This window comes from Meleagris gallopavo, chromosome Z (genome assembly GCF_905368555.1).
Source record: "Meleagris gallopavo chromosome Z, MGAL_WU_HG_1.1, whole genome shotgun sequence".
NCBI classification, from domain to species: Eukaryota; Metazoa; Chordata; class Aves; order Galliformes; family Phasianidae; genus Meleagris; species Meleagris gallopavo.
In genome coordinates, this window is record NC_139435.1 from 33,732,582 (window position 1) to 33,757,372 (window position 24,791).

General features: G+C 37.0%; 1 protein-coding gene across 4 annotated transcripts in view; it reads left to right on the plus strand.

Moving 5' to 3' along the window:
* Positions 1 to 24,791, plus strand: part of DENND4C (DENN domain containing 4C) — a 75,446-nt gene that overhangs the window by 43,875 nt on the left and 6,780 nt on the right. For 3 of the 4 annotated variants that reach the window (XM_085214372.1, XM_085214373.1, XM_010725695.4), the window contains 15 exons: positions 86 to 292; positions 942 to 1,070; positions 2,574 to 2,718; positions 3,043 to 3,189; positions 5,334 to 5,459; positions 5,839 to 5,979; positions 7,143 to 8,290; positions 10,768 to 10,948; positions 12,290 to 12,399; positions 17,135 to 17,310; positions 18,062 to 18,244; positions 19,768 to 19,957; positions 20,812 to 21,057; positions 22,294 to 22,411; positions 24,062 to 24,215. In XM_085214372.1, the coding sequence (XP_085070498.1) occupies positions 86 to 292; positions 942 to 1,070; positions 2,574 to 2,718; positions 3,043 to 3,189; positions 5,334 to 5,459; positions 5,839 to 5,979; positions 7,143 to 8,290; positions 10,768 to 10,948; positions 12,290 to 12,399; positions 17,135 to 17,310; positions 18,062 to 18,244; positions 19,768 to 19,957; positions 20,812 to 21,057; positions 22,294 to 22,411; positions 24,062 to 24,215 (3,401 nt within the window). The remainder of the gene's footprint in view (positions 1 to 85; positions 293 to 941; positions 1,071 to 2,573; positions 2,719 to 3,042; positions 3,190 to 5,333; positions 5,460 to 5,838; positions 5,980 to 7,142; positions 8,291 to 10,767; positions 10,949 to 12,289; positions 12,400 to 17,134; positions 17,311 to 18,061; positions 18,245 to 19,767; positions 19,958 to 20,811; positions 21,058 to 22,293; positions 22,412 to 24,061; positions 24,216 to 24,791) is intronic. The other variant, XM_085214371.1, reaches the window with a different exon arrangement.

Below are 24,791 nucleotides of genomic sequence, written 5' to 3' on the forward strand. Positions count from 1 at the left end.
TTTTTTGAATTAGTAATGATTTCTAGATTCTGCTTGTTCCATCTCTGTTGTCTTTCTTTGTTGTTGTTTTGTTTCACCCTTACAGGAGATAAAAACAGCCCATAAGTTAGCCAAGAAATATTATGTAAGCCCTCCGCAGTGGGCTAAGTGTCTCTTCAGCCACAGTTACAGCTTATGGTTTATTTGTCTGCCAGCCTACGTCAGAGTTGCACATCCTAAGGTCAAAGCTCTGCAGCAAGCATATGATATTCTAATTAAAATGAGGAAAACTGATGTGGAACCACTAGATGAGGCAAGTGTAAATAAAATATCATTAAAATGAACATGGAAAACAAGGTGCAAGTATAGTGTATTTCACTAGCAACAGCAGGTGAAGCATTCTTACAGTTTGTCCCGTTTTAAAGTTAAGCTGAAATAGTCTTGTCGCCTGCTTAAGTAGTGAAACTGGACTTTTTTTTATCACTAACATCGTGTTAGTTTTTTCAGGTACTCTAACTTAATGTTGCTTGTATTCTTTCAGACTTCTTTCAGAAAGAAGTTCTTGAATATCCCTATTTTTAAAATGAACTTTGAATTAATACTCCACCATCATAGTGAACTGAAGGGGTAATTGATTTGTATGCAGCATTCTGTTCTTGTGGTAGAATGCACAGACACAAGCAAGTTATCCCACTCCTTTGAATGGGTGTGTATTTCCCTCCTCTCTTTTGCAAGCAGAAGAGACATCGGAGAAGCCAGGACTTAATAATGTCACTGCTGATGTTATTTCAGCTTGTGTGATTTTCTGTTTAGTTTTTGCTCCCTCTTTTAGCTGTTAGTTGTTAGTTACTTTCACATATCTTTCCTGTGTGCGTGTGTAAAAATTGGAAATCTGGGGAGACCTTTAGCTGTTTTTAAAATCCTTCTCATGAATTTATTAATGGATTTCTGTATCTTATCAGGTCTGCTACAGAGTTGTAATGCAGCTCTGTGGACTATGGGGTCAGCCTGTTCAGGCTGTGAGAGTCCTCTTTGAAATGAAAAATGCTGGAATACAGCCAAATGCCATCACTTACGGCTATTACAATAAGGTAGGAGAAATCTTGACAAAGGATACTGGTCAAATGTCTTCCTCGTTGCTGATCTCCTTGCCGTGTAGTACAATGTCAAGACTTCTGTAAGGATCGAGCCAAATTTGTTGATTCTGTTGGGTGCATTTAATTTAATCTGTGGCATTATGTGTATATATATATATATATATATTCCTGTGCTGTTTGTCTAATCATTAATTCTGTTGAAATATACTTGGGCTGGTAAGAAAGAAATCCTTCCTATTTCATTATGCTAATGGTACGGTAGTAGAGGTTGAGCCTTTGTACCAGCGTTCTGTTACATTTTGTTGCTATGTGACAGATGTTAGCCGAGGGTCAGGCTGACAAAATGATATCTGACATGTAAGTGCATCTGAAACAAAAAGGTGTAATTGAATTATTTCATGCTGAAAAAATGGCACCCTTTGACAGTGCATTTCAGAAAGACACTGTTGTAGCAGCTGTGGAACAGTTGATCCCCACTAGAGCTGATTTTTATGATCTTGGCATGCAGGTTTTTGTTCATCACTGGTAAAAATGCATAGCTAGTAGTGGTAATTGTGTTGAAAAACAGTGTTTTGTAGATGAGAATTTGCTCAATCATGTGGTGTTATTGTGCTCTTTGTAGCTATTGTAATTTCCATGGGAAGTACAAGTCTTCCAAGTGGAAGTAATAAATTTTGGAGCAACGTCTGTACATTAGTAGTTTTTCTATTACCAGATTTTTTATTTATATGCATTTATTACTTATTTATTACTTTACTTTTTGGTACCTAAGTACCTAAGAGGGTACTAGAAAGTGATTTAGTGATAGAATGAGAGAGAATGGTTTAAAAGTAAAAGGGGAGAAATTTGTGTTAGGTATTTGAAAGAAACACTGTACTCAGTAGGTGGTGAGGTACTGCAATAAGTTGTGCCGAGAAGCTGTGGATGTCTATCCCTGGAGGTGTTCAAAGCCAGGCTCTGGGCAGCCTTATCTAATGGATGGCAACCCTTCCCATGATAAGGGCTTTGGATCTAGGTGATTTTTAAGGTCCGTTCTAACCCAAACTGTTCCAGGGTTCTAAGGCCATCTGTTCCATATAGGTATATACTTTAAGGCAGCATGATCCATGACTGGTTGGAATTAGACTAGTTGAAGTAGCTTCCTCCTTTCCTTGCTTCGATGTGCCTGTACTTTTCTGATGTAGCTTCATAGTAATCTCTGTAATATAAGAAGAAAGGAATCTATACTATGATTTTTTGTTTTTTTTCTATATGATATGAATATGAATGAAATCCATCTTGAAGAAAACTTGATCCATAGTCAGTTGCCACTCAGCTAGTGAATCCACAGCTGTCACGTAAAAGGGAAAAGCTAGCAGAAATGGAAATATTTGTCGTCCTTCATACTGCTGGTAGATAATGTCTTTTTCTGAGTATGGAAAGAAAACATTCTCACTGTACTGTGTTACTTAGTGTAAATGTGTTACTATGTTGTTATTGCAATCTCTCTTTCTGTAGGCGGTTTTAGAATCTCCTTGGCCTAGCAGTAACCGCAGTGGCATATTTCTGTGGACAAAGGTACGAAATGTAGTTCGTGGCACAGCACAATTTAGGCAATGCCTAAAGAAAGCAACGCAGAGCCCACGCATACCTGTGATATCAGGTAATAAGTTAGATGAAATGAATTTTTCTGCCGAATGACAGCATGACGTGGTTTCTGAGAGACTGCAGCTAACTCTGGCTTTTACAAGTGGAAACTCTTTCCTAAAGTATATAAAAGTTGTCAACTTGATGCTCAGACTGTTTGTCTTAGAATGTCTTTCCCATACTGAAGTATGAATTATCTAAATTCTGTTGCTGGAATTTCATATTCTCACTTAATATGTGCAAGCAAAAGTGTTTACTGTTGTCTGAAGAGGTTAGATGCGTTTGAAAGTCTGAAATTTTAAATCCTCTTTTACTAACCAGCTCTCATTCATGTCTTTAGCTCTGCGGAATACCACGGGTGGAAGTGATGGGGACATGGTGAGCCATGGTAGCGTGGATAGTTCTAATGATGCTAACAGTGGGGAGCACACTCTCTTCGTCAGTGACTTAGTCAGGCTTGATTCCATTGATAATCACTCTAGCACAGGTACTAGATTCTGCTGGGTTTCACTACTAACAGTCCCCTAAAAGGCAAAATATTCTGTTCCCCTGCTGATTTTCCCCTTGACCACCACCATGTTCCCCTCTTGAGGCTGTAGAGAATGAAGCATGAAATTAATCACTGTAAAGAAGGAGATATACTGTCATTGAATATTATTCCTCTGCCACAGTCTGTGCACCTTCTTTACAGTGAAGTGTAGCAGAAGTACAGTTATTTTAAACTAAATACCATGCTGTGATCTCATGAACTTTGCTTTTTGCACTAATCTTTATAAAAGGTAATAAGCCTCTGGTGTTCAGTTTCTGCATATTTATTCATAGAAATGAATGATCAGTGAGTAAAGTCCTTGTTTGTCTTAAAGGAAAAGAGGGAGAAAGCTAATGCTTAGAAATGCAGCTCCTTAATAATAAGATGAGATGGTCTAGTTATCATTCCTAGAATTAGTACGTTATATTAGGTCATAGTAAACCATGCTTTTAAAGGCCATAACTGAGTTTCTCACCAGAGTTCACCTACTTTTAGAATAAATATATAAATGATTTTAATTCTTGTCATACAGTCTTTAGGAGGCACGCTGTGTAGATGAAAAGACAGTTGATAAGCTGGAGGAAAAACTTAGCCCAGAGTGCAGTGTGCGCTGGTGGTTAAACTGAAGTAGAAAGAGTACACAGAAAGTAACAACTTGAGATAAAAATCTGTGATTCTTAGTATCTGCTGCTCATTACCTACTATCTATGCACAGTCTCAACTAAACTTTCTTTCTGTTTTTACCTCAAAACTTACTGTACAAATAGTTCTTGCACACTCTTCATGTTTTTGATATCTCTTTGAAGAGAACTTGGTGTCTGATTCCTGAACTTCATCTGATATGGCTGCCTACATTACTGAACTCTCCTTCTCTCTGCCCCTTGTTGCTCTGCTTTTTGCTCTTTGCTGTCTCTGGGGTGCTGCATTTGTCCTTGACTATCATGGTGTGGGGTGCAGACTTACATGGTGTGAAGCCTTGGATGCACATGTACATTAATTCTACCCTTGGCTGTTACTTCTGCAGGTAATTTGCCCATTTATTGATAGGGTATTTTCACTTCAGTGAAATGCAGAGAGACTAACGTCACCGAGATGAGAATAGAGGGAAAATAAGGACTAAAGAATATCAGAAGTAGCTTTTGTGTATATAAGGTTATTTTGCACAGTAGTCAAATGTGATAATTGATGGCTACGTTTCTGCATTTGCTCTATGTTGGAAAAATTAACAGTGCATCAGTCATTCAAGTTTTGTGGAATCTTCTAATACCTTTTGTACCATTAACTTAGATTTTGTACTCAGTAACTTACTTATAATTTGGTCTTTCCAAATACTGTTCTGTATTCTGATAGGTACTCTGAGGCATATAAATAATCTTGCTTAGCATGCTGCTGTGGAATATGTCTCATATAATATTTGGATATTTTGTGCATGTGCAGCAGCACTTTTAATAAAAGTGAACAAAGAATGAGTCTTTTTTTGATTGTTTCCTGTGGTAGCTTTTTTGGACTGTATTTTTATTATTTCATAAAAGAATGAGTCACAAGTGTCAAATATGACAAATACCATGGAAGAACAGGCTGTTTTAAAAGCTTAGTTTTTTACTTCTTTTCTGTTTCTTTCTGTAATTTGTACTATACTGCAAAAACATAGCACAGTTTGCAGTAGAGTTGTTTTCAGGGCTGTTTTCATTGCTAGAAGTTGATTCAATTACAACTGTAATTGTAAATCTCTTGTAAATGTACACGAGATATAGACTGCCCAGCAGTGAAAAAATTCTTACTAATGAGAAGGGGAAGGGAAAGGAATGAAGGGAATTACCATGTGTTAAAATAAGTGCACTTGGAGAAATAATGCTTATATAGTATTAAAGTAATTTTATGTAAATTAGAGAATGTTGATTGCACTACATAGTCTAATTATCTCTGTTGTCACCATTACCAAGTAGATCTGTGCACAGATTAGGCATTTTGATGATTCTTGCTCTGAACATTTCTGGCAGGATAGAACATGAAACAAGTTAATTTCAGCTTTTTACTTTCCTACTGAAAAATTCAGCAAGGAAAAACTAATCTGAGGCTGATATTTTTATTCCTTTGAACAGGTGGTCAGTCAGACCAGGGCTATGGATCTAAGGATGAACTGCTAAGGGGTAATGGAGATAGTCCTCATGCAACTGAAACACAAATAGAAAAAGACGTTTCTTCTAAAGCTGAAGAACTAATAGGAGGTTAAGTATGCGTGTTTATACTGATGATGTTTTTAATATACTTTTTTCATCCATTAGTCTACCGCAAATACCTAATGTTTTAAATTCATAATGATACCAAGGTCAAAATATAACATCATAGAATCTGCTAGACAATTGCTGTGCACTAGACCAAGGGAAGAAAATGGCACAAACTATAGCCTCATGAGCCACACACTCTCTTTCTCATACTCTCTACTGTTGTCTTCTAAGATATACTGCTCCCAGAAAATGCTACCTACTGGTAGGACTGACCTTTCAGATTGTAACTGCATAGCGGAACAGAGTATTTGTTTTCTGTAGCAGCATACATGGAGTTGTTCAGTTTAATTAATTAAAATTCACATTATCTTTCTTTTAGATGTTTGCATTGAGGAATCTGATGAGAAGAAACAGCTAAATATAGAAGTTCATAGTCCAGCAGATCTGCCTGCTTGGGGTAACAGTATTGTGAAAGTTCCATCTGGCATTTTTGATTGCAGTGGAAGGAAAAACAGTGGTGGTGAGTCACTGGCTGAAACAGAACTTGCTGAGGTCTTGTGCTATAATGTTTTGCAACATCTTCAGTGCTACTAAAAAAATATTTCCAATAAAAGTGCAAATGTCTTACACAATATTTAGTTTCCACTACTATCCTTTTTAGATGATTTTTAAAAGAATTTGTGGATATTAAGAAAACCAGTAGTGCTCAGTAGATTGAACTCAAGATCTTTCTTGTCCCACACTGACAATGTAAGTTTTAGTAATGTACTAGGAAGCCAGGAGAACTAGAGTCTTTACTTTTGACTTTCGGTAACCTGAATGTTGGTGACTTTGGACAAGTCACATACATTCAGTGTTCTGTGCTGCTAGTGTATAATCTGGGATCAGTACATATCTTCTCAGTGACACACAAGATTTATTTACAAATCTGGTGCTTTTTAATGAGGAATACTAATGGATATATGACAGACAAATCTTGGGGCTCTTTTTCTCCCTCCCTTTTTTTATGCCTATCTTTGACTAAGGCACTGTAGTCCATATTTAGTAGTCAGGTACAAAACAGCAGGACTTTTTAAGAGGGTTGTCAGCATTTAGTTTGATATCAAAGACTTGAGTCTTAGACAAGAAATTGATCAGAAGTTTTATGAAGTTATGAGAAGAAGCAGCAGCATCAGTAGAACACTCAAATATTCTCAAGCTGACAACCCTCTTTGTCCTGTTTGTTGATATCTTACACATGCTGAATTTAATGTTCTTCTATGTATTTCTATCATAAACAAAACCATGCTTCTTTGTTGTGCCTGTACATGATACTTTTCTTCAGAATGAAGTATGGAGTTTGATGTATGAATCTGTGAAGATAGCTCAGGGGAAAAAATTAATTAGAACACAACTGTAATTGCACTTTCCTTCAATCATTGAAGTATTACCTACTGTCTGCTAGGGGAAAGCACAAGAAAGGAGGTAGAAGCCAGAAAAAGCTTCAGAGAGTCAAAAGATAAGATTTTTGATCTGCAGGGTAACTTTGCAGCCAGGAAAATAGCATGTTAATATCAGTTCAACTTTCTAATGGGATCTTGAGATTTTATTGCCCACTGTCTTCTCAGTAGAAATGCTAGATGACTTCAGAAAGCAACAGTTTTGATGGTTATGGATACCACATTAATGCCATTTCTCTTTTAGAAACTGGTTCAAGCATAATGTCCATAACTCGGGATTCAGTTGAAGATGCAGTCTTTGGTGATGTTCCTCCTAAGAAAACAAGTGAGAAAGGACAGAAGAGGCAGAAACTATTTTCAGAGAGAAGCTGCAGTTTCAGCAGTGAAAGCAAAGCAGGAATGCTGTTGAAAAAAGGGAGCTTGGATTTGCATTCCAAAGAAATAGCAATAATGATGGGAGAAGATGCCAAGATTTTAACGGCAGCTTTATCTGGGGCCAAAACTTCACCCTGTAATACAAGTATATCCTACAGCTTTGATAGTGCTGTTGACCAACAGGTTTCTGCCAAAAATGGCACTTGGAGTCATGCTACTGATAGTGATTGGGAATTGGAGCATAGAACTTCACCAGTGCTGGAGGAACCTGGGGAAGGGCAGGAGCATCTTGAAAATGGAAGAAATGAAAATGTGACCATGGTAGAGGACATCAAAACTGAACAGCTAGCTGAGTCCAAAAACCAGAAAGTGGAATCCAAAGATGCAACTACTAAAAGGAATAGCTTTTATGGGGTGGTTAAGCCTATTGAAAGGGAAGATGTTGAAGTTGGCTTGGATCCTTTATCTTTACTGGCTACTGACTGCATCCAACCAAGACTCCCAGAAGGTGAAGAAAAGCTAGTGTCACCAGTTGCAGCACGGAATTTGGCAGATGAAATTGAGAACTATATGAATCTCAAGAGCCCAATGAGTAGTAAGTTTCCCAGCATGGAACTGCACAAGCCAAACAGGGAAGCAGAAGCTTCTGGTACATTTAGTCACAGCCAGGAAAGGAGGTCAAGCTTGCCTTCGGATCCCATTCCACCACTCCCTGAGTCTTATGAAAATCACAGAAGTCCTTCTGTCTCTAGATCCAAAACATTTACTGGACGACCAAAACAACAAATGCATCCACGAGTTCAAAAGGAGCGATCTTCATCTTTGACAGGACTGAGTCGTTCTTCTCCGCATGGCTCCTTAGGATCAGTTGTAACAACTTTGTCTAATCTGAAGTTAGACAATATATGGTCTGGACCAAAAATGGATGTTCTAAAATCAGGCATGAAACAGGCTGCCAGTGTGGCCAGCAAGATGTGGGGAGTTGTAACTTCAGCATATAGCTACTCAGATGATGAGGCAAGTATTTTTCAAAAATGAAAAATTTCGGTAGACAAAATTAAGAGTGCTCACTTCTATGCCCAGATTGCTTCACGACGTTGTGTTTTTATTAAGTAATGAATTTTATTAGCTAATTTAAAAAAATGTATGTTGGAATTCACTGCTGGCACTGAAAAAGTTTTCAGTCAAAAATGAATTAAATGGTCTTGATGTAGTGAACTCAAAACTCAACATGTTGTATCCTCAACATTTCTTTCCTGCACTTTAGATTTATTTATTTTCAAAGAAACTGCCCCAAGAAATACCAGTAAGACATTATTTAATCTTAAACTATTTAATGTTGCTTAAAAAAAAAAAGGTGAAAAATTGAATTCCACAAACCTAAGAAGTCAAGTTGTTGAATATTAAAGCTGAATGCAATAAAAGACAGCTCAAGCTCTAGTAAATACACTCTTCAGGAATTTGGTAACGAAATGTTGAAGTTCCTGTGTGAGCACACTTAATGAAGAGTCTTTTTCAGTTTTAAACATTTTAGAGCATAGTGACATAAACGTAAGAAGAAATGGATATTATAATGTAATCCTTTTCTATATACATCTTATTACTGTACTTCCAAAAGTACTTTTCTGTCTTTGGAAAGACTTCTGTTTGATATGGTTAACTCTTTTATCTGGTGCTTTGCTCTCTAAAGATTTGTGTTCTCTCTGGAGGCTGCTAAGACAGTTTGTTTCCTTTTTCAAATTCTGCCACCAACCTCATCTTCTACAACTGGGTGATGAGACTGGTAGACAAGGGAAAGGTTGTTGATGTAGTCTACCTAGACTTCAGCATGATCTCTCACAGTATTCTTCTGGGGGAACTGGCTGCCTATGGCCTGGACAGGTATATCCTTCTTTGGGTAAGGAACTGGCTAGAGGGCCGTGCCCAATGGGTAGTGGTGAATGGAGTTAAGTCCAGCTGGCGACCCGTTACAAGTGGTGTCCCCCAAGGGTCAGTACTGGGGCCATTGTTTAATATCTTTATTGATGACCTAGATGAGGGGATTGAGTGCACCCTCAGTAAGTTTGCAGATGACACCAAGTTGAGGTGGTGTTGATCTGCCTAAGGTATGGAGGCCCCTACAGAGGGATCTAGATAAGCTGGATCACTGGGCTGAGATGAATGGGATGAGGTTCAACAAGGTCAAGTGCTGGGTCCTGCACTTTGGCCACAACAACCCCATGCAGCGATATAGGCTTGGGACTGAGTGGCTGGATGACTGTGAAGAGGAAAGGGATCTGGGGGTGTTGGTTGATGCTCGCTGAACGTGAGCTGACAGTGTGCCTAGGTGGCCAAGAGGACCAACAGCATCCTGGCCTGCACTAGAAATAGTGTGGCCAGCAGGAGCAGGAAGGTGATAATCTCCCTGTACTCAGCACTGGTGAGGCTGCACCTCAAGTGTTCAGTTTTGGGCCCCTCACCACATTCCAGGGCCTCAATGTCTTTCTTGTATTCAGAGAAGGGCAACGAAACTGGTGAGGGGTCTGGAGCACAAGTCTTATGAGGAGTGGCTGAGGGAGCTGGGATTGTTCAGTCTGGAGAACAGGAGGCTCAGGAGAGACCTCATTGCACTCTACAACTTCCTGAAGGGTGGTTGTGATGAGGAGGGTTTTGGCCTCTTCTCCTAGGCAACAAACAGGACCTGAGGAAATGGCCACAAGTTGTACCAGAGGAATTTTAGGTTAGACACAAGGAAGAATTTTTTCTCTCAAAGAGTGGTCAGGCACTGGAATGGCTGTCCAGGGAGGTGATGGAGTCGCCATCCCTGGCAGTGTTTAAGAGGCGTCTGGATGAGGAGCTGTGAGGTATGGTTTAGTAGCTTATGGTAGCAGTGGTGATGGGAGGACGGTTGGATTAGATGATCTTGAAGGTCGTTTCCAATCTTGTGATTCTATGATTCTGCGATTCCCCAACTCTGTAAGAAATGGGAAGAAAGGAAATAGCTGCATAGTTTTATTTCTACTTGAAACAGATTTAACTGATGTTGCTAATATGGTCTTTTCTACTAAATACAAAAAAATACATTTCTCTTTTTTTGACCAGTTATTGCCTATATTTTTCCAATAATAATAAATACTAACTGGTTCTTTTCAGAGATCTTCTATTTCTTCGGGTTTTTTGTTTTGTTTTGTTTAACTAATGGCCTAGGTTTTCTTCAGAGTCTTTTTTGTTATGATGATCTACTCCTTAGAATTTTGGTGAAGGGAACATCATAATTCCCTTAATTTATTGCATTTTCCTTTATCCCGTGGTTGTTTTTCTTTTTTTCATTCTCATTTCTCCTGAAACAAGGAAGTTAAATATTTTTTTCTGTTTTGTCAGTATCTCCTCTTTTTTAGAGGAGAAGGTTGTCTTCATGTATCTTTCATGTAAAAATAATAACTTAATTATTGATGAAGATAAAGATGGAATTATCCTAAAAAAAAAGTGCTGATTTTTCTTTTTTAATATTAAAGGAGGAAAACAGTCCAGGAGACTTCAACTTTCCTGCTGGTTTTGCAGATAGTATTTTAGGGGATAATCTGTCATCAAGAACTGGAATCCCAGGACTAATTGCAAATGAGCTTGCACAAAGCACTACTAGTCTTGGCAGTAGCAGTAGCAGTGGAGAAGCAGGAAGACAACATTACAATGCAGGTGATTTTTTTTTTTTTTTTCCTCCAAAATCTGTGTGTTAATATAACAATTGAGTGGAACTGTTATGTCTGAAATCATTCAAAACAACAGACGCAGTGTTACCATGAACTGAACTCATTTCAAGCTCTTAAAATAAGCACAGACTTTTTATTTTATAAATACCATTCCTTTCCAGTAGTAAATAGCTAATCCTTCTCTTTGCTGAGTATATAAAATGCTGATACGAAACACAGGACTTAAGTGTAAAATACTTCCTCTGTATTCAAGAACTTCAAATAGTTGCATAACTAATGGAGGCAAAGCCGTCAGCATTCACGTGGAATAGGAGTTACTGGATGCAGTCTTGATTTGAAGGAAAATAATTGACAAATATATGCCTGTAAGCCAAACTATTATTTTTTTTTCCTCAGACCCCAAACTGGTTGAACTAGATCTAATCATTTTCAATTCAGATTTGACCCTTAATCTGTGAAAGTGTTTTGCAGAAGCACCTTTGTGTTTGTTTTACCTATCTCTGTTGTAATTTAATTATATAAGTATGATAAATTCCAAATACATCAGGAGAGGAAGAGGGCTTGTCATAAGATGGCCCTTTCTAGCAAAATCTGTTAGGAATGTTAAGTCTGAAGATAAATTTTCTAATCCCAGTTGGTTAAGAAGGTAGTAAGAACTAACAAACCGTTTCAGCTGTCCAGGGTATGTAAATTTTATATGAAGAAGCAAGGGAACCTTCTTCAAGGTGACTCTAATAAGGATTTTAGTCAGGAGAGATTTTGATTGTTAATTAAAGTAATGCTGATAGTGAATGCTTAATTAAACAGATTCCAACCATTTACTTTTGGTATTCCAACTGTTTTTCCCCTTCTCATGAAAGCTCATAACCCTGAACCCTAGCCTTAATGAAGAGAAACTATTTGTTTTATGACAACGTTAGCCAGAGAATACTTAACCACAGTACTGGCATATGTGGTACTGTGCATCCCACCTCGTACTATACTTCCGTTTGTTATTTACATGTTCAAGAAATGCTGAACACCTTTTCTAGATTATGTATATTGAGCAGTCTTACCTGCCCCCTTGCCATTCTTTGTTCTTTGTATTTTCAGATTTTATTCACTGTTGCTTTTTCATTTTACCTGACTGTTCCATATTATTAGACAAAAATAAATTTGAAATGTTAATCACAATATCATTGTATGTTGCAATTCCAGTAAAGTTACTGAGCTATGCACTTCTTTTGAGATCTGATACCTGTTTTTGTCTTGGCTGAATAAAAGTTCTGTTTTGGAATTGTTCCTTTCTTTTCTTGAATGGAGACCTGAACTACTCTTTTCTGTACAGGTGAAGTTTCATTCCCAAGAAGTATGAAAGTTCCAGATTCTGAGAAGTCAGAGCTCAGCTCTTCTCATAATACTAGTTTATCCAGCATATTCCAGAACTACGCAATGGAGGTAAGATTAATACATTCATAAATTAAAGACACAATTACTTGATATGATTATGTGAATTAATTCTGTTCAGTTGGATTGAGGTTGAATTTTTCCTTATAACATTTTCTGCATGTTTATGCTGCAGAGGGGCTTGATGTGACAGTAATTTTGAAAAAGTGTTTAGAGTGCTTTTGTGTATCTCTCATGTAGAGAGAAGAGATAATTTAGGGAAAAGATTAAAACTTGAAGTGCAGCGGAAGTTTGTGTGAAAGCAAGACTCCTTTTCCTTTCAAACTTTTTTTTCCTTTAAGAAAATTATTTATTTGTACTAGATGTGTGTTGTCTCTACATGTCTCTAAACCCCTTTATCCACTCATCCCACCTCATTAGAATGAAGGAGAGAATCTGAAGGGAAGAAGCAAGAAAAAAATTTGAGGGTCAAGATGAAGACAGTTTACAGAATCACAGAATGGCCCAGTTTGGAAGGGAGCTCAAGGATCATGAATCTCCAACTCCCCCCACCACATACAGGGCCAGCAACCTCCACATTTAATCCAACCTGGCCTTGAACACCTCCATCCACAACCTCTCTGGGCAGCCTGTTCCAGCACCTCACCACTCTCATAGTAAAGAACTTCCCCCTGACATTCAACCTAAATGTTCCCTTCCTCAACTTAAAACCATTTTCCTTTGTCCTGCTGTTATCCACCCTTGTAAGGAGTTGACTCCCTTCCTGTTTATAGGCCCCGTTTGGGTACTAGAAGGCTGCAATGCAGTCACCCCACAGCATTCTTTTCTCCAAGCTGAACAAGCCCAGCTCCCTCTACCTGTCTTTGTAGGTAAGGTGCTCCAGCCATCTGATCATCCTTGTGGCTCTCCTCTGGAGGATCTCCAACAGTTAGCAGTTTAATAAAAATGATATTATTTCTTAACTGGGGAGAAAAAAGAGAAAAGGAAACACTAAACAAATGATGCTAACTCTCAGTCACTCACCACCAGGAGACTAGTGCTCCCTTTGCAGCAGCTACCTTGGAAAACCTATTCATCACACCCAGCTTTTTTGCTGAGGATGATATTATGCAAGATGGAGTATCTCTTGCTGTCTCCTCTTCCAATCTCTTGCTCACCTCAGCCTACTTGCTGAGGTGGCAGAGAGAGGGCCAAAAAAAAAAAAAAAGGCATTGGTGGTGTGTAAGCTCTGGACAGCAATAGTTAAAATGCTGATGTGTAGTCAACATTATGTTGTTCATAAATTAAAAATTCAGGGCAGTAAGGTCTGCTATGGAGAGGAAAAAAAAAAAATTCTGTACCAGACTAGCACTGTACAATGACATGATTTGCCTCCCTATTTCAGTTTTTGCTTGTAGATACTTTCAGAGTTCAAAAAATAGGCAATGGTCTCTTCATCTGCTTTGATCACTTTTCTGTAGTGTTGTTTTCTTTAGGTCCCATGTAATTGTCTTTTATGTTTGATGGGTATGCCTAGGCAATTTATGTAAGGTGCTACCTTACAATTCTGTATATATACTATAGCCTTTATGTAAAAGAAAAATGTTGCTGTTGATCTAAGAAACATTACATTATGTGTTTGGTGGTGTTTTTTGTTATTTCCTGTGCAAATGAAACAAAGAAATAAGGGGAAGCCTGTAAAAGAGCTATTATAAATCATTTTTCAGCTACTACAGTAGTATTTTTGAGCATGTTTCCTCCAGTCCTCGATCTAGTTTAGTAATGAGACCTTTACAAGGTAAGAACTAACCATCTGCTTTTTCCATTACAAAGGTTTCTTTTTAATTTCTACTTCTGTGGAAACATAGATATGCAATTTGTATATGCTGATGCCTCCACAAGTAGTGAGCAATTGCAAGTGGTAAATTCATGTTATGCTTCTTCTAGCTCTCAAAATACCTAACCAAAATGATTACTGTTTGCCTTTCATAGTAGAAGTTATGAGGAGAAAATAACTTAAGTATAGTCAGTAGCAGCAATAAACTCAAGTCTCTAAACTGGCATTCTGATACTTTTGTGATTACCTTATAATTGTAAGACTGCTAGTTCTTTTATCTGCCTAAGGTATGCAGCTAAACTTGCAACCTAACAGGAAATCAAAGTTGCTTTGCTTAGCAACTTTAAGAGGAAAAAAAAAAAAGTAAGGGGAGTGGGAGTGGAGAGAGAGAGAGAGAGGGAGAGAGAGATGGACAGAGAAAGAGATCACTGATCCAGCCAGTTGGAGTTATCAGACTCTTGGAGCACTCATCCAGAAGTCCTGTCTAAGCTTCTCTCAGGCATCCTTTTATGCCTGCTAGATTTGCAGGGTCTGCATGTTTGGCATGCCTGCAATCACACCTACAATATCTATTGGTCACTTCTAAAGATCATTCTGTCCCCCTTGAACAATGGAGTTTTGGCCAGACCAAGGCCATCCTGTTTTGACAAAACTTCCTCCTTCAACCACATCTTTAGTCATTAATGTTTTGTCATAGTCTTACCTATGTGTGGTTGAGACAGTTCTAAGCACACCACATATGAAGAGTTCTTCATTGGTGTGCTACATTACCTCATGGCTCAAACAATTAATAGACCATGGTTATGTGAATATAACAGATTAAAAAGAGAAAAAAAAAAAAAGAAGAGAAAGAACAAGAAGAGAAAAGAAAAGAGAGATAGTATTCTGGAGTTCTATAGTATTGTCATAAGAGATGTAATTATTACAGACAGGAAAATATCTAGAATCTACTATTTATGAATTATCTTCCCCACCCCATGAATTGTATAAAATTTATCAGGGAACTGGCTTAGGATCCAAGAATTCAGTCCCACAGTTGCAGTGATTTCTCATGCTAGCATTGTCCTCCTCACCAAGATTTGAACGTCTCACAGGTCATCTTTGATAGTGTTGATTTGTACATAATGCATGGAAAATAAGAAAGAGAACAAGCAGTCTTTACGCATGAAAATGCAATACAAAGTAGAAGCAACACAATAATAATTACAGTTCCCATTTGTAGAAGCAATACTAACCATCCTTTGGATGAAAGTGTAAAAATGCAAAAGAATTTCTCTTACTACCCTCCATCATCATTCTGTTGGAGGTGTTGAATAATAACTTTTAATGTCATTGAGATTGTTTTAGATGGCAAATTGATTCATTGCATGTATTTAAACAACCCATCCGTACAAAATCATGACATCTGTGATTATGCTACAGTAGCAAACGGTATGTTACCAGTTTATTTACAATCTGAGTTTACAGGAGATCATTAAAAGTAAAAACAGAAACCCAATTCTTACAAAAACTGAGAGTCCCTGAAGGACAGGATTCTGTGCTTCTATGATTTTTGACATTTGGCTGACATATGCAGCACCATTTGGGTAATCACCTGAGGGCCCCCTCCACCTTTACTATTATTGGTGGTCTCTGTTTTAATAAATGGCCTCATCTGCTGCCTCCTCCTCTTCAGGTAAAATGTCTTTAACTCATTTCTAACTTCTTACTTCCGTATTAGGGTGTCTTGAATCTGACCTCTGTTTTTGCACTGTTTTAGGCAGGCTGGAAAATTCTGGTTTGCTTTCTGAGACTATGTCAAGGCCTATTGCTTGTTCCTTTTCTTCTAATTCAGACCACAGAATTTTTTTTCCCAATCTGGTATATCATGCCCATTGGTCTTACATTCTACATCCATTTGATCCTGTAACACTTTCACCAACACCTGTAGGAACATTTTTCTTTTTCTTTTTGTTCAAACACCTGTCTTCTTGAGACACCATCAGTGCTAATCCTAATAAAGCATACACTGTAGCTCCTAATGCACACACACACACTGTTTGCTACAGAAGGGATGCCATCCAAAGGGACAGGCTTGAGCAGAGGGTCCACGTGATCTTAATGATGTTTAATAAGACCAAGTGCTGTGTGCTGCAGTTGGGTTGGAGCAATCATAGATGTGCTCAGACTGGGAAGACTAATTGAGTGCAGCCCTGCAGAGAAGGCCTTGATGATCTTGGTGCATGAAAAGCTGTACATGAGCCAGCAGTGTGCTCTTGCAACCTGGAAGGCCAACTGCATCCTGTGCTACATCAGGACAGCTGTGGCCAGTGGGGAAAGGGTTGTGATTGCTCCTCTCTGCTATGCCCCTATGAGGCTCCATCTGGAATACAGTGCTAGACATGGGACATGGGACCCACAGCTCAAGAAAGAAGAGCTGTTGGAGTGGGTTCAGGGGACAGCCTCAAAAATGGTAAGAAAGCTGGAGCACCTTTGCTGTGAAGAAAGGTTGAGGGAACTGGGATTGTTTAGCCTGGAGAAGAGTAAGCTCTAGGGAGACCTCATTGCTGACTTCTTACACTTAAAGGAAGGAGCTTATAAACAGGAGGGAGAGTAGCTTTTTACCATGGCAGATAGTAGTAGGACAAGAGGGAATGGCTTTAAACTATAACAGAGGTGGTTTAGATTAGTAATTAGGAGGACATTCTTTACTCAGAGGTGAGGCATAGAAACAGGTTACTCAGAGCAGCTGTGGATGCCCCATCCCTGGAGATGTCGAAGGCCAGGATAGGATGAGGCTTTGGATAATGTGATTTAGTAGGGGGCAAGCCTGATTATGATAAAGGGGTTGGAACTGGGTGATCTTTAAAGTCCCTTCCAGTCCAAGGCATTCTGGGGTTTTATGAAACCCATGTAAATGCTAAGCCAACAAAGGTAATTTTAAAGGAATCCTAGAAGAAGAATGATAATATTTGTTCCTTCCTGTTCTAGGTTTTGATGTCAAGCTGCTCTCAATGTAGAGCTTGTGATGCTTTGGTTTATGATGAAGAAATTATGGCTGGATGGACAGCAGATGATTCAAACTTGAACACTACCTGTCCTTTCTGTAAAAGTATTTTCCTACCTTTACTTAATGTTGAGTTTAAAGACCTACGTGGCTCTGCAAGGTTTGTGAGCTTCATCGATTTTGGTTTTCAGCCTTTTTACCTGTATGTAGTTATATTTTTTCATGAAAGTATTTTTGGTATACTTTCCAGTATTTTTGCCTAGATATTTTTAAGAATGTAACTGTCCAACAGTTTCGATTGTTCTGAAGGAAATTACAGATTGTGTGAACTGTTCACTCTTGTAGTTAAATAGTCAAAAGAAAAGTGGTTGCATTTTTTACTAGTCTTGATACTTTCTTCTTAAGCCTTATTGCACAGTGGGTAGTGAGTCTGTTTTCGTTTTGTTTCTTTAATGATGAAACAATAATTGCTAGTATGTGTTCTCAGAATACACTTGCAAAACAAGATCATGTTGCTTTTTTCTTGTATCCATGGTCAGACACAATCTCCTACTTTCTAAAGTTATGTTACAGTAATAGCTGCCTTTATTGATACTTCTGGTACTGATACACTGTTACTGATTGAGAACCATTACAAACTAAGTTTCCTTATAACTATATATCCTTAGAGTATAGGGTAGGATTTCTTATTTTTTGGGTACAATCTATCTGTATTTTCATTTAGTTTTCCTTTCTAAATTACCATGGAGAGAATAAGATGAAGATTATGTCACCGTTGTCAAGCTTTTAAATGTTCTTCTTCTTGATTTTTGCTACCTTTTGAAAGTAAATGTTGAAAATACTAATTTAAATGAAGATATGTTTTTATCTTAGCTTGTTTCCCCTCATGTCTCATTCGTGTTTTAACTTAGCTTTTTCCTGAAGCAAAGTACCTCAGGAGATAGTTTACAAAGTAGTAATACTCCATTAACCACGGATGTACTGGAGCAGAAGCTGCTGTCCAGTTCAGCTGTTACTGACTTGATCAGTTTTTCAGACCACCCACAGTCCAGCCACACTATAGCTGAAGAATCAAGCTCCACAACTGAGCAGAGGTAGGTAGAAAAGAGTAATTAACTCTGTCAGAAATGTATCAACACTTTCCAGTGTTCTTAATCTATTTCTAGAGTGAAAATTGCTTAAGCACCATACATCGTGGAAAAATCCAACTATAACTTGATTGTCTGTTTCTTCTTATTCTTTTTCTGTGTTTTAAGTGTACCATTATCAATATAATGTGAGTCTGTTCCTGTAAATGAGTGCCTTCTAGGCATACAACTGTCTGCAGAAATAGAACTTGAATCTTTATGTTTGTCTGCTATAAATAGGTAAAGCTTCTACTCAGTACTGTTAGAAGGCCTTCAGTTTTTAAAGACAAAGAAATTCTGGTATTAGTCTTCCTTTCTCTGTTTAGAGTCATAGCAGGACACTACGTAGTGTGGAAAAAAAAAAAAAAAAAGTATATTTGCTGCAGAATTCTTTGAGAGAAAGCCTTTGGAATGATCTACACTTGCATTGAGGGAGTACTGTGACAATTCTGATGTAAAATTAAAACTCAAATTCAAACTGTAAATCTTTTTGGACAATATGAGGAAAGAAGCATTAAGTAAAAGGTGCTGTATTGGAAGGTGAAAGAACTGAGATATTGTTGCTGTGAAGGTTGCTGGGATTTGCTTATATTTTGGTGGAATAGCTTTTTCATTGTTCAGTTTGGAAGCCTCGAATATCTCTTATTAATGCTTCTTTTAGACTGATAAAACTTACATCAGTTTTCATCATAGCAGTTGGTCTTAGCTCTCTTAAAATGAAAGGTAGAATGTTAAACTCTTTTATCTTTGGTCTTATATTGTTATTAAATCAGACAAATTAAAAATCCACACCTCTAAATTAATCATTTCTATCTGTTTGCAGATCATTTGGAAGCAGACAGCTTCTGTTTCTCTTGTTATTTTATAGTTCTGTGTTATAGTTGAATTACTTTTATGCACTGCTTCAGTTATAAAGCATGTAAAAGGTGTATTCTGCAAGTAGTTGGATTTCATTCATAAATTCGATGACCAATAGTACGAGTTTGCTTTAATTATCTTGGTGAAGTTCAGCACTAACAACTTTTGTTTTCAAAAATCTTTTACTTCCTTTTTGGCAGACACACTGCTTTGTTTTCTGTAGTATTTTTGTCAAAACAGGATAATCTTTGTGTATTGACAAAACTTTACATTGCTATTAAAACATGCTGGGTTTTTTGAGCATGATAAGGCTACCTCGGAGGCCTGTATAGAACTGCTGTATTTTCAGATTGATGCTTTAGGCATACCTATCCTCTTTTTTTTTTTCTTTTGTGTGTTGTGTGTGTGTGTGTGTGTGTGTGTGTGTGTGTGTGTGTGTGTACGCGAGACTCATTAACTTAAGAGACATATTCTGTTTTTCCCTAAACTGTGGAGCTAATTGAGCAAATTCCTTGTTGATAGAGAAACTTGGTTCCGTGCATTTACTTGATGGCCATTCTCTGCTCCTTTCCTGTTGTTAATGGAATATTGAATCGTTCACACTAGCATATTCTCTTCTAAAATTGAAACAGTGAAGCTGCAGAAGAACAGAGCAAAGATCTCAGAACCATGAAGATGTCTGCCAATAATCCACCAAAAAGGGGAGCGTCTTTAACTCGAAGCCACAGTGTTGGAGGTCCGCTGCAAAACATTGATCTTTCCCAGAGACCATCTCATGGCTTTTCAACAGTTAGTCTTCCAAATAGTTTGCAAGAAGTTATGGTAAGTTTCGAAGTCACATGCTGAGTTGACAATGAAGTGTTGAATACAATGGATTTAAAATGAATAATGTTCTGCTGCTAGCTTTGTTGCCTGAGGAACAAAAATGTTCAAGTTTATTTTCATATTCTTATGACAAATCTTGGTGTCTTCCTGGTTCAGTTTGAAGAACTTAACTTTAGTGTAATGTGTTCTCTTTGTCAGAACTGAGCTACTCTTTGTCTTTCTAAAGCTGGAAAGTTATTTTAAAAATAACTAGTATGGAAGATTAAGCACATAGTGTAGACAACACAGCAGGCCATGAGTGAAAGACTGTTCCTCTTTCCTGCTTTTGCTTAGACTTCTCCTGTATATTCTAGTAGACTTACTTGATGGGTTGGTTGGAAAAAAGTAGGAGGCATATTCAGACTATTACATTATTTTTTCAATAAAATAATGAGCTGAAGCTGAGTTCCTCCTCTCTCTTAGTGCTTTTTATAGGCAAGAGGCTGTCTTAACAAGTACTGATGATTAAGTACCATACATGATGTAATTAAATATTTTTCTGCTGTATCCATTTGCCACTGGCTTAGTACAAGCTTAAGCAGCTTGAAACTGTGTAGTCAGAGACAAGTTATAACAAATCAGCATTTTATCTTTTTCATACAAGAGAAAGCAAATGAGCTTAGTTGATTGTGCTGTAAAGGTAAGACACATCTCAACAGTCAAAACTGCTGATTCTGCTAGTGTGTGTTCAGTACTTCCAGAGGCTTCTTCCAAATGTCAAAAGGAATGCTTTGTGTGAGTGGGGGATTTTCAGGGAAAGTAATTCTAAAGTAAAATTCTAGTAAGAATTTTTGTTTTTGTTTTGTTTTTAGGATCCTTTAATTGAAAGACCTAATCCTCTCCCTGTATCAGTACCCTACTTGAGCCCTTTGGTACTGCGTAAAGAGCTTGAATCTCTATTGGAAAATGAGGGAGAGCAAGTAATTCATACATCCAAATTCATTAATCAACACCCCATAATTTTCTGGAACTTGGTTTGGTATTTCCGAAGGTTGGATCTACCTAGCAATTTACCTGGACTTATTCTAACATCTGAACATTGTAATGATGGAGTGCAGGTTAGTAACTTTCTCTATTTAGAACTAAAGCTGTTATAGTACCTTAAATGTGAGAATTTGGTTCAAAAAAATAGGTAGGTCCTTTATGAACAGTTTGAATTTAATAAATTATATGTTAATATATGTTATATGTTAATATGTTAAATAATAAGATTAACAAAAGGCAATATGTGTGCTTGTGGAGATCTTGTTGTTTACAGTATGTTATGTGTATGTTGTGGATCCCTTGCTTTGGTATGTATGTTTTTGAAGTTATTAGGCAAGATTCTTTTTCTTTTCTGTTACTAGTTTTTGCTATTCACACAGAGGGAATTTCGTCCATAAACGGAACTAAATAATTGATGCTATCTTTTGAATATTTTGCTTTTCCCATTTAAAGAAACAGATATTTTCAGATACATATATGATCAAGTACCCAAATTCCAAGGATATTGGTATACAGCTCTTGTGATGAACTAGTGATGTCATATCTACTTATAAGCACTCTGTTTTTAAGATTTTGTTCTTCAGTTTCCAAAAACCACTTTGGAGCAGTTTTTATGAAAGTGTAGCTGAAGACCAATACCAATAAAATTTGAAGCGTTTGGAAAAATAGATTAGCAGGGAAAATCACAACATAAAAAGATATGAAATTTTGCTAATTGAAGTTCATACTTTGCTGGTGTGGTTTTTTTTGTCTAGTAATTCCTGTATTAGTATTCACTAGTATTGTGTATTAGTGTTGTTGTATTAGTAATCACTAGTGTGTTACTGGTTGTAGAGGTCTTAATTTGATCGAACAATTATGGAGCTATTGCTTTCAGTCCCACATATTTTATAATGGAAATAAATGTTGATATATGTATGGAAGTAGAATTTCTAGTTGTTGGTATGATCAGCACGTAAATATGCTTACCAAGTCTTACTTGAATCAAAAGACACTAAGTTGTATTTTAATAAGTAGTACAAATAGAGTAACGTATTTGACACACACAAATTAGTTTAGGATGCATACTCAAATATATTCTGCAAATTTTCATAGAAAAATAAACAATCTTTGTATGTCCAGCTAAACTATAAAATGTTGCTGTACCTTGCTCCTGTTAAATGCAGTTTCCTCTTAGAAGATATCAGTTTACTTGTTTGATTCGAGAGAAATGAAATATTTTTGTTTGATTGTTTGCAAAATGAGTACAAGAGGAGTTTTATACAATAAGAGCGTGCTTTTGTTCTTTTTCCTTTTCCTCATGTTTATAGCTTCCTTTGACATCTCTTGCTCAAGATAGCAAGCTAGTATACATCCAACTTCTGTGGGACAATATCAACCTGCACCAAGAGCCAGGGGAGCCTCTGTATATATCCTGGAGAAATTTCAGTAAGTAAAACGAATGTTACAGGAAAGCAGAGGGAGTAGAGGCTGCAGAAAGAAATTGTTGTTTTGTAGTGTAAAGTTTGTAACACTCATAGAGCTAGGTATCGTTTTTAGTATAGGAAGTATTTACAATCCCTTAAATATTCAACATAGTCTCAAGAGTAGAATTATTTGTGACAGTGTTTTTTGATCTCTGTGGAAAAGAATGTAACCAGTCCTTCATATGCTATACACTTATGCACAGGAAGGGAGGATTTGTTCTAGATTCAGTATTAAGTAAGCTTCACTTGATTTGAATGTTTGGTATCATCTGGGTATAGCTGTACAGTAATTTAGTAGAAAATGGTACTTTGAAACAGTATCTATAGTATTTATAAATGAATGAAAGTTCTCAAATCCCATTAATAAATGCATTTGGCAGCCTACTTGGCTGCCAAAAACTAAGATCCAAGAAAACCTTTCTCTACTATAGTTTAGTTTGGACGGATGAAAAATCATCACATGTGGCACACTGGTTCTGAGAATTCCTTTACTTATGATCAGTAAAAATTGTCTTGTTGACCTAACTTCTCGTCCTGCTTCTTAATTTTTAAAACTTGTGCGTTTTCAGTACATTTTCATAGCAGCATGCCAGTTCTAGTTTTGAAGTATTGAAAAAGCTTTTGTCCAAAGTAACCTAAGTATAACCAGATCAATCAGAAAATTAGTTGAGAACACAGAATAATATGTATTTTCTTTAACTTGCACAAAGCACATTGATTTGAGTGTAATATATGGAAAGCATCCCCAAAGTACACAGTTACGAATGAAGACGTGTACTTATGTGTATTTGAGCAAATAAGTAAATAAAGAAGCAAAAGGCCTGTTTAAAATGGGCTGAAAGAAAGGCAGTCATTGCAGAGTGTCTTTACAGAATGTATTTAGAAAACCATGATACATGCCAATTTTTGAAACTGTCAGGTCAGGTTTAGTCTATATTTCATTTACGTGTCATATGCTTACTACGTAATCAGTAGCCTTATTTTTTTTGCCAGTAACTGGATTATATTTTCTCGTGAGTCATTGTTTTAAAAAAATAATGATGTTACATTAGTTGCAGAGTAAGCAACAAATCACAGTAGTAGATGTCTTGGTAACTTTTTCCTGTTTGATGCAACTGCACATTATTCTAATATGTAGCCCAAAGTTATCAGTGAATTTCAAGAAAGTGAATTTCATAGGAAATGTGATGGTGTTTTCTTTTGGAAAAAGAAGGAAAAGAAAAAAAAAATCTAAATTTCACTCCAAGAAGATTAAGTACAGCAGTATATCTAAACTATCACAGCTAACATATGAAGCTGGAGACTCTACAGTCTCTTGTACTTTCTGTCATCTGGGATCTTGAGAGTCTTGGTACTTTTGCATTTGTGGTGAAGCCTAGAAGCAGAGCCTTTCTGTGATGATGCATTTGTGTAAATTGAGTAGAGATTATATATATATATATATATATATATATTATAAAAAATATACATATATTTTATATAAATATATATATATTCATATATATGTGTATCTCATTTTCTGAAATGCCTCCTGCACATTGAACTGGAAAAAAAAAAAAAAACAATCTTTATCTTTGCTGTACTAAGAATCTAAACTGCTATATTTAACCAGATTCTTCTGAAAAGAAACCCTCTACAGTGGCAGAAGATCAGCAAGCAACAAACACTTTGTTGGAGAACATTAAACTGAGTATTCAGCATAATAACGTTGTTAAACCAATCCATCTCCTTCTACAGAAAGTTAAACCAGATGTGAAACGACAGAGGTAAAGTGAAAATCTCTTCTTACTTTCTTGCCACTCAGAGTTAAAGATCAGACCATATACTTTTCACACTGAGAATTCCATAAGGACTTCTAGGGAATATTAACTTTCTTTTATGTCCACTCAACACTGTGTCTAATTCTTAATGCTGTGTTTCCAAACTGATGCATTATGTAGCCAAAATTCATCCAAAATCAAATGAAGAAATGTAACTATTTAATCAGAATGAGCTTTTAAAAAATGAATTATTAAAAATATAGGTACTTTGTGGATTTTGATGTTGCCCCACATCTAACTAAGTGCAGAAGTGCAGCATGCTGTTGCATAATCTGGAATAGTCTACGAACTGCCTAGATACAGCTACAGAAGTTTTGCCAACTTGTAGAAGTGGCTAATAGAATGGGATGCGAAATAATCCCAAGTGAAGTGAGACACTGTTTGCCATCTGTGCAGTAATTCAAAAAGGGCTTCATACAAAAGCACAGTCTGGAGTATATAATTTCCACAGTGTGTTCAGGAGTCTATTATGTTAAGTTGAACTTTACTTGTGTGGTTTGTAGTTATTAAAAAACAAATGAG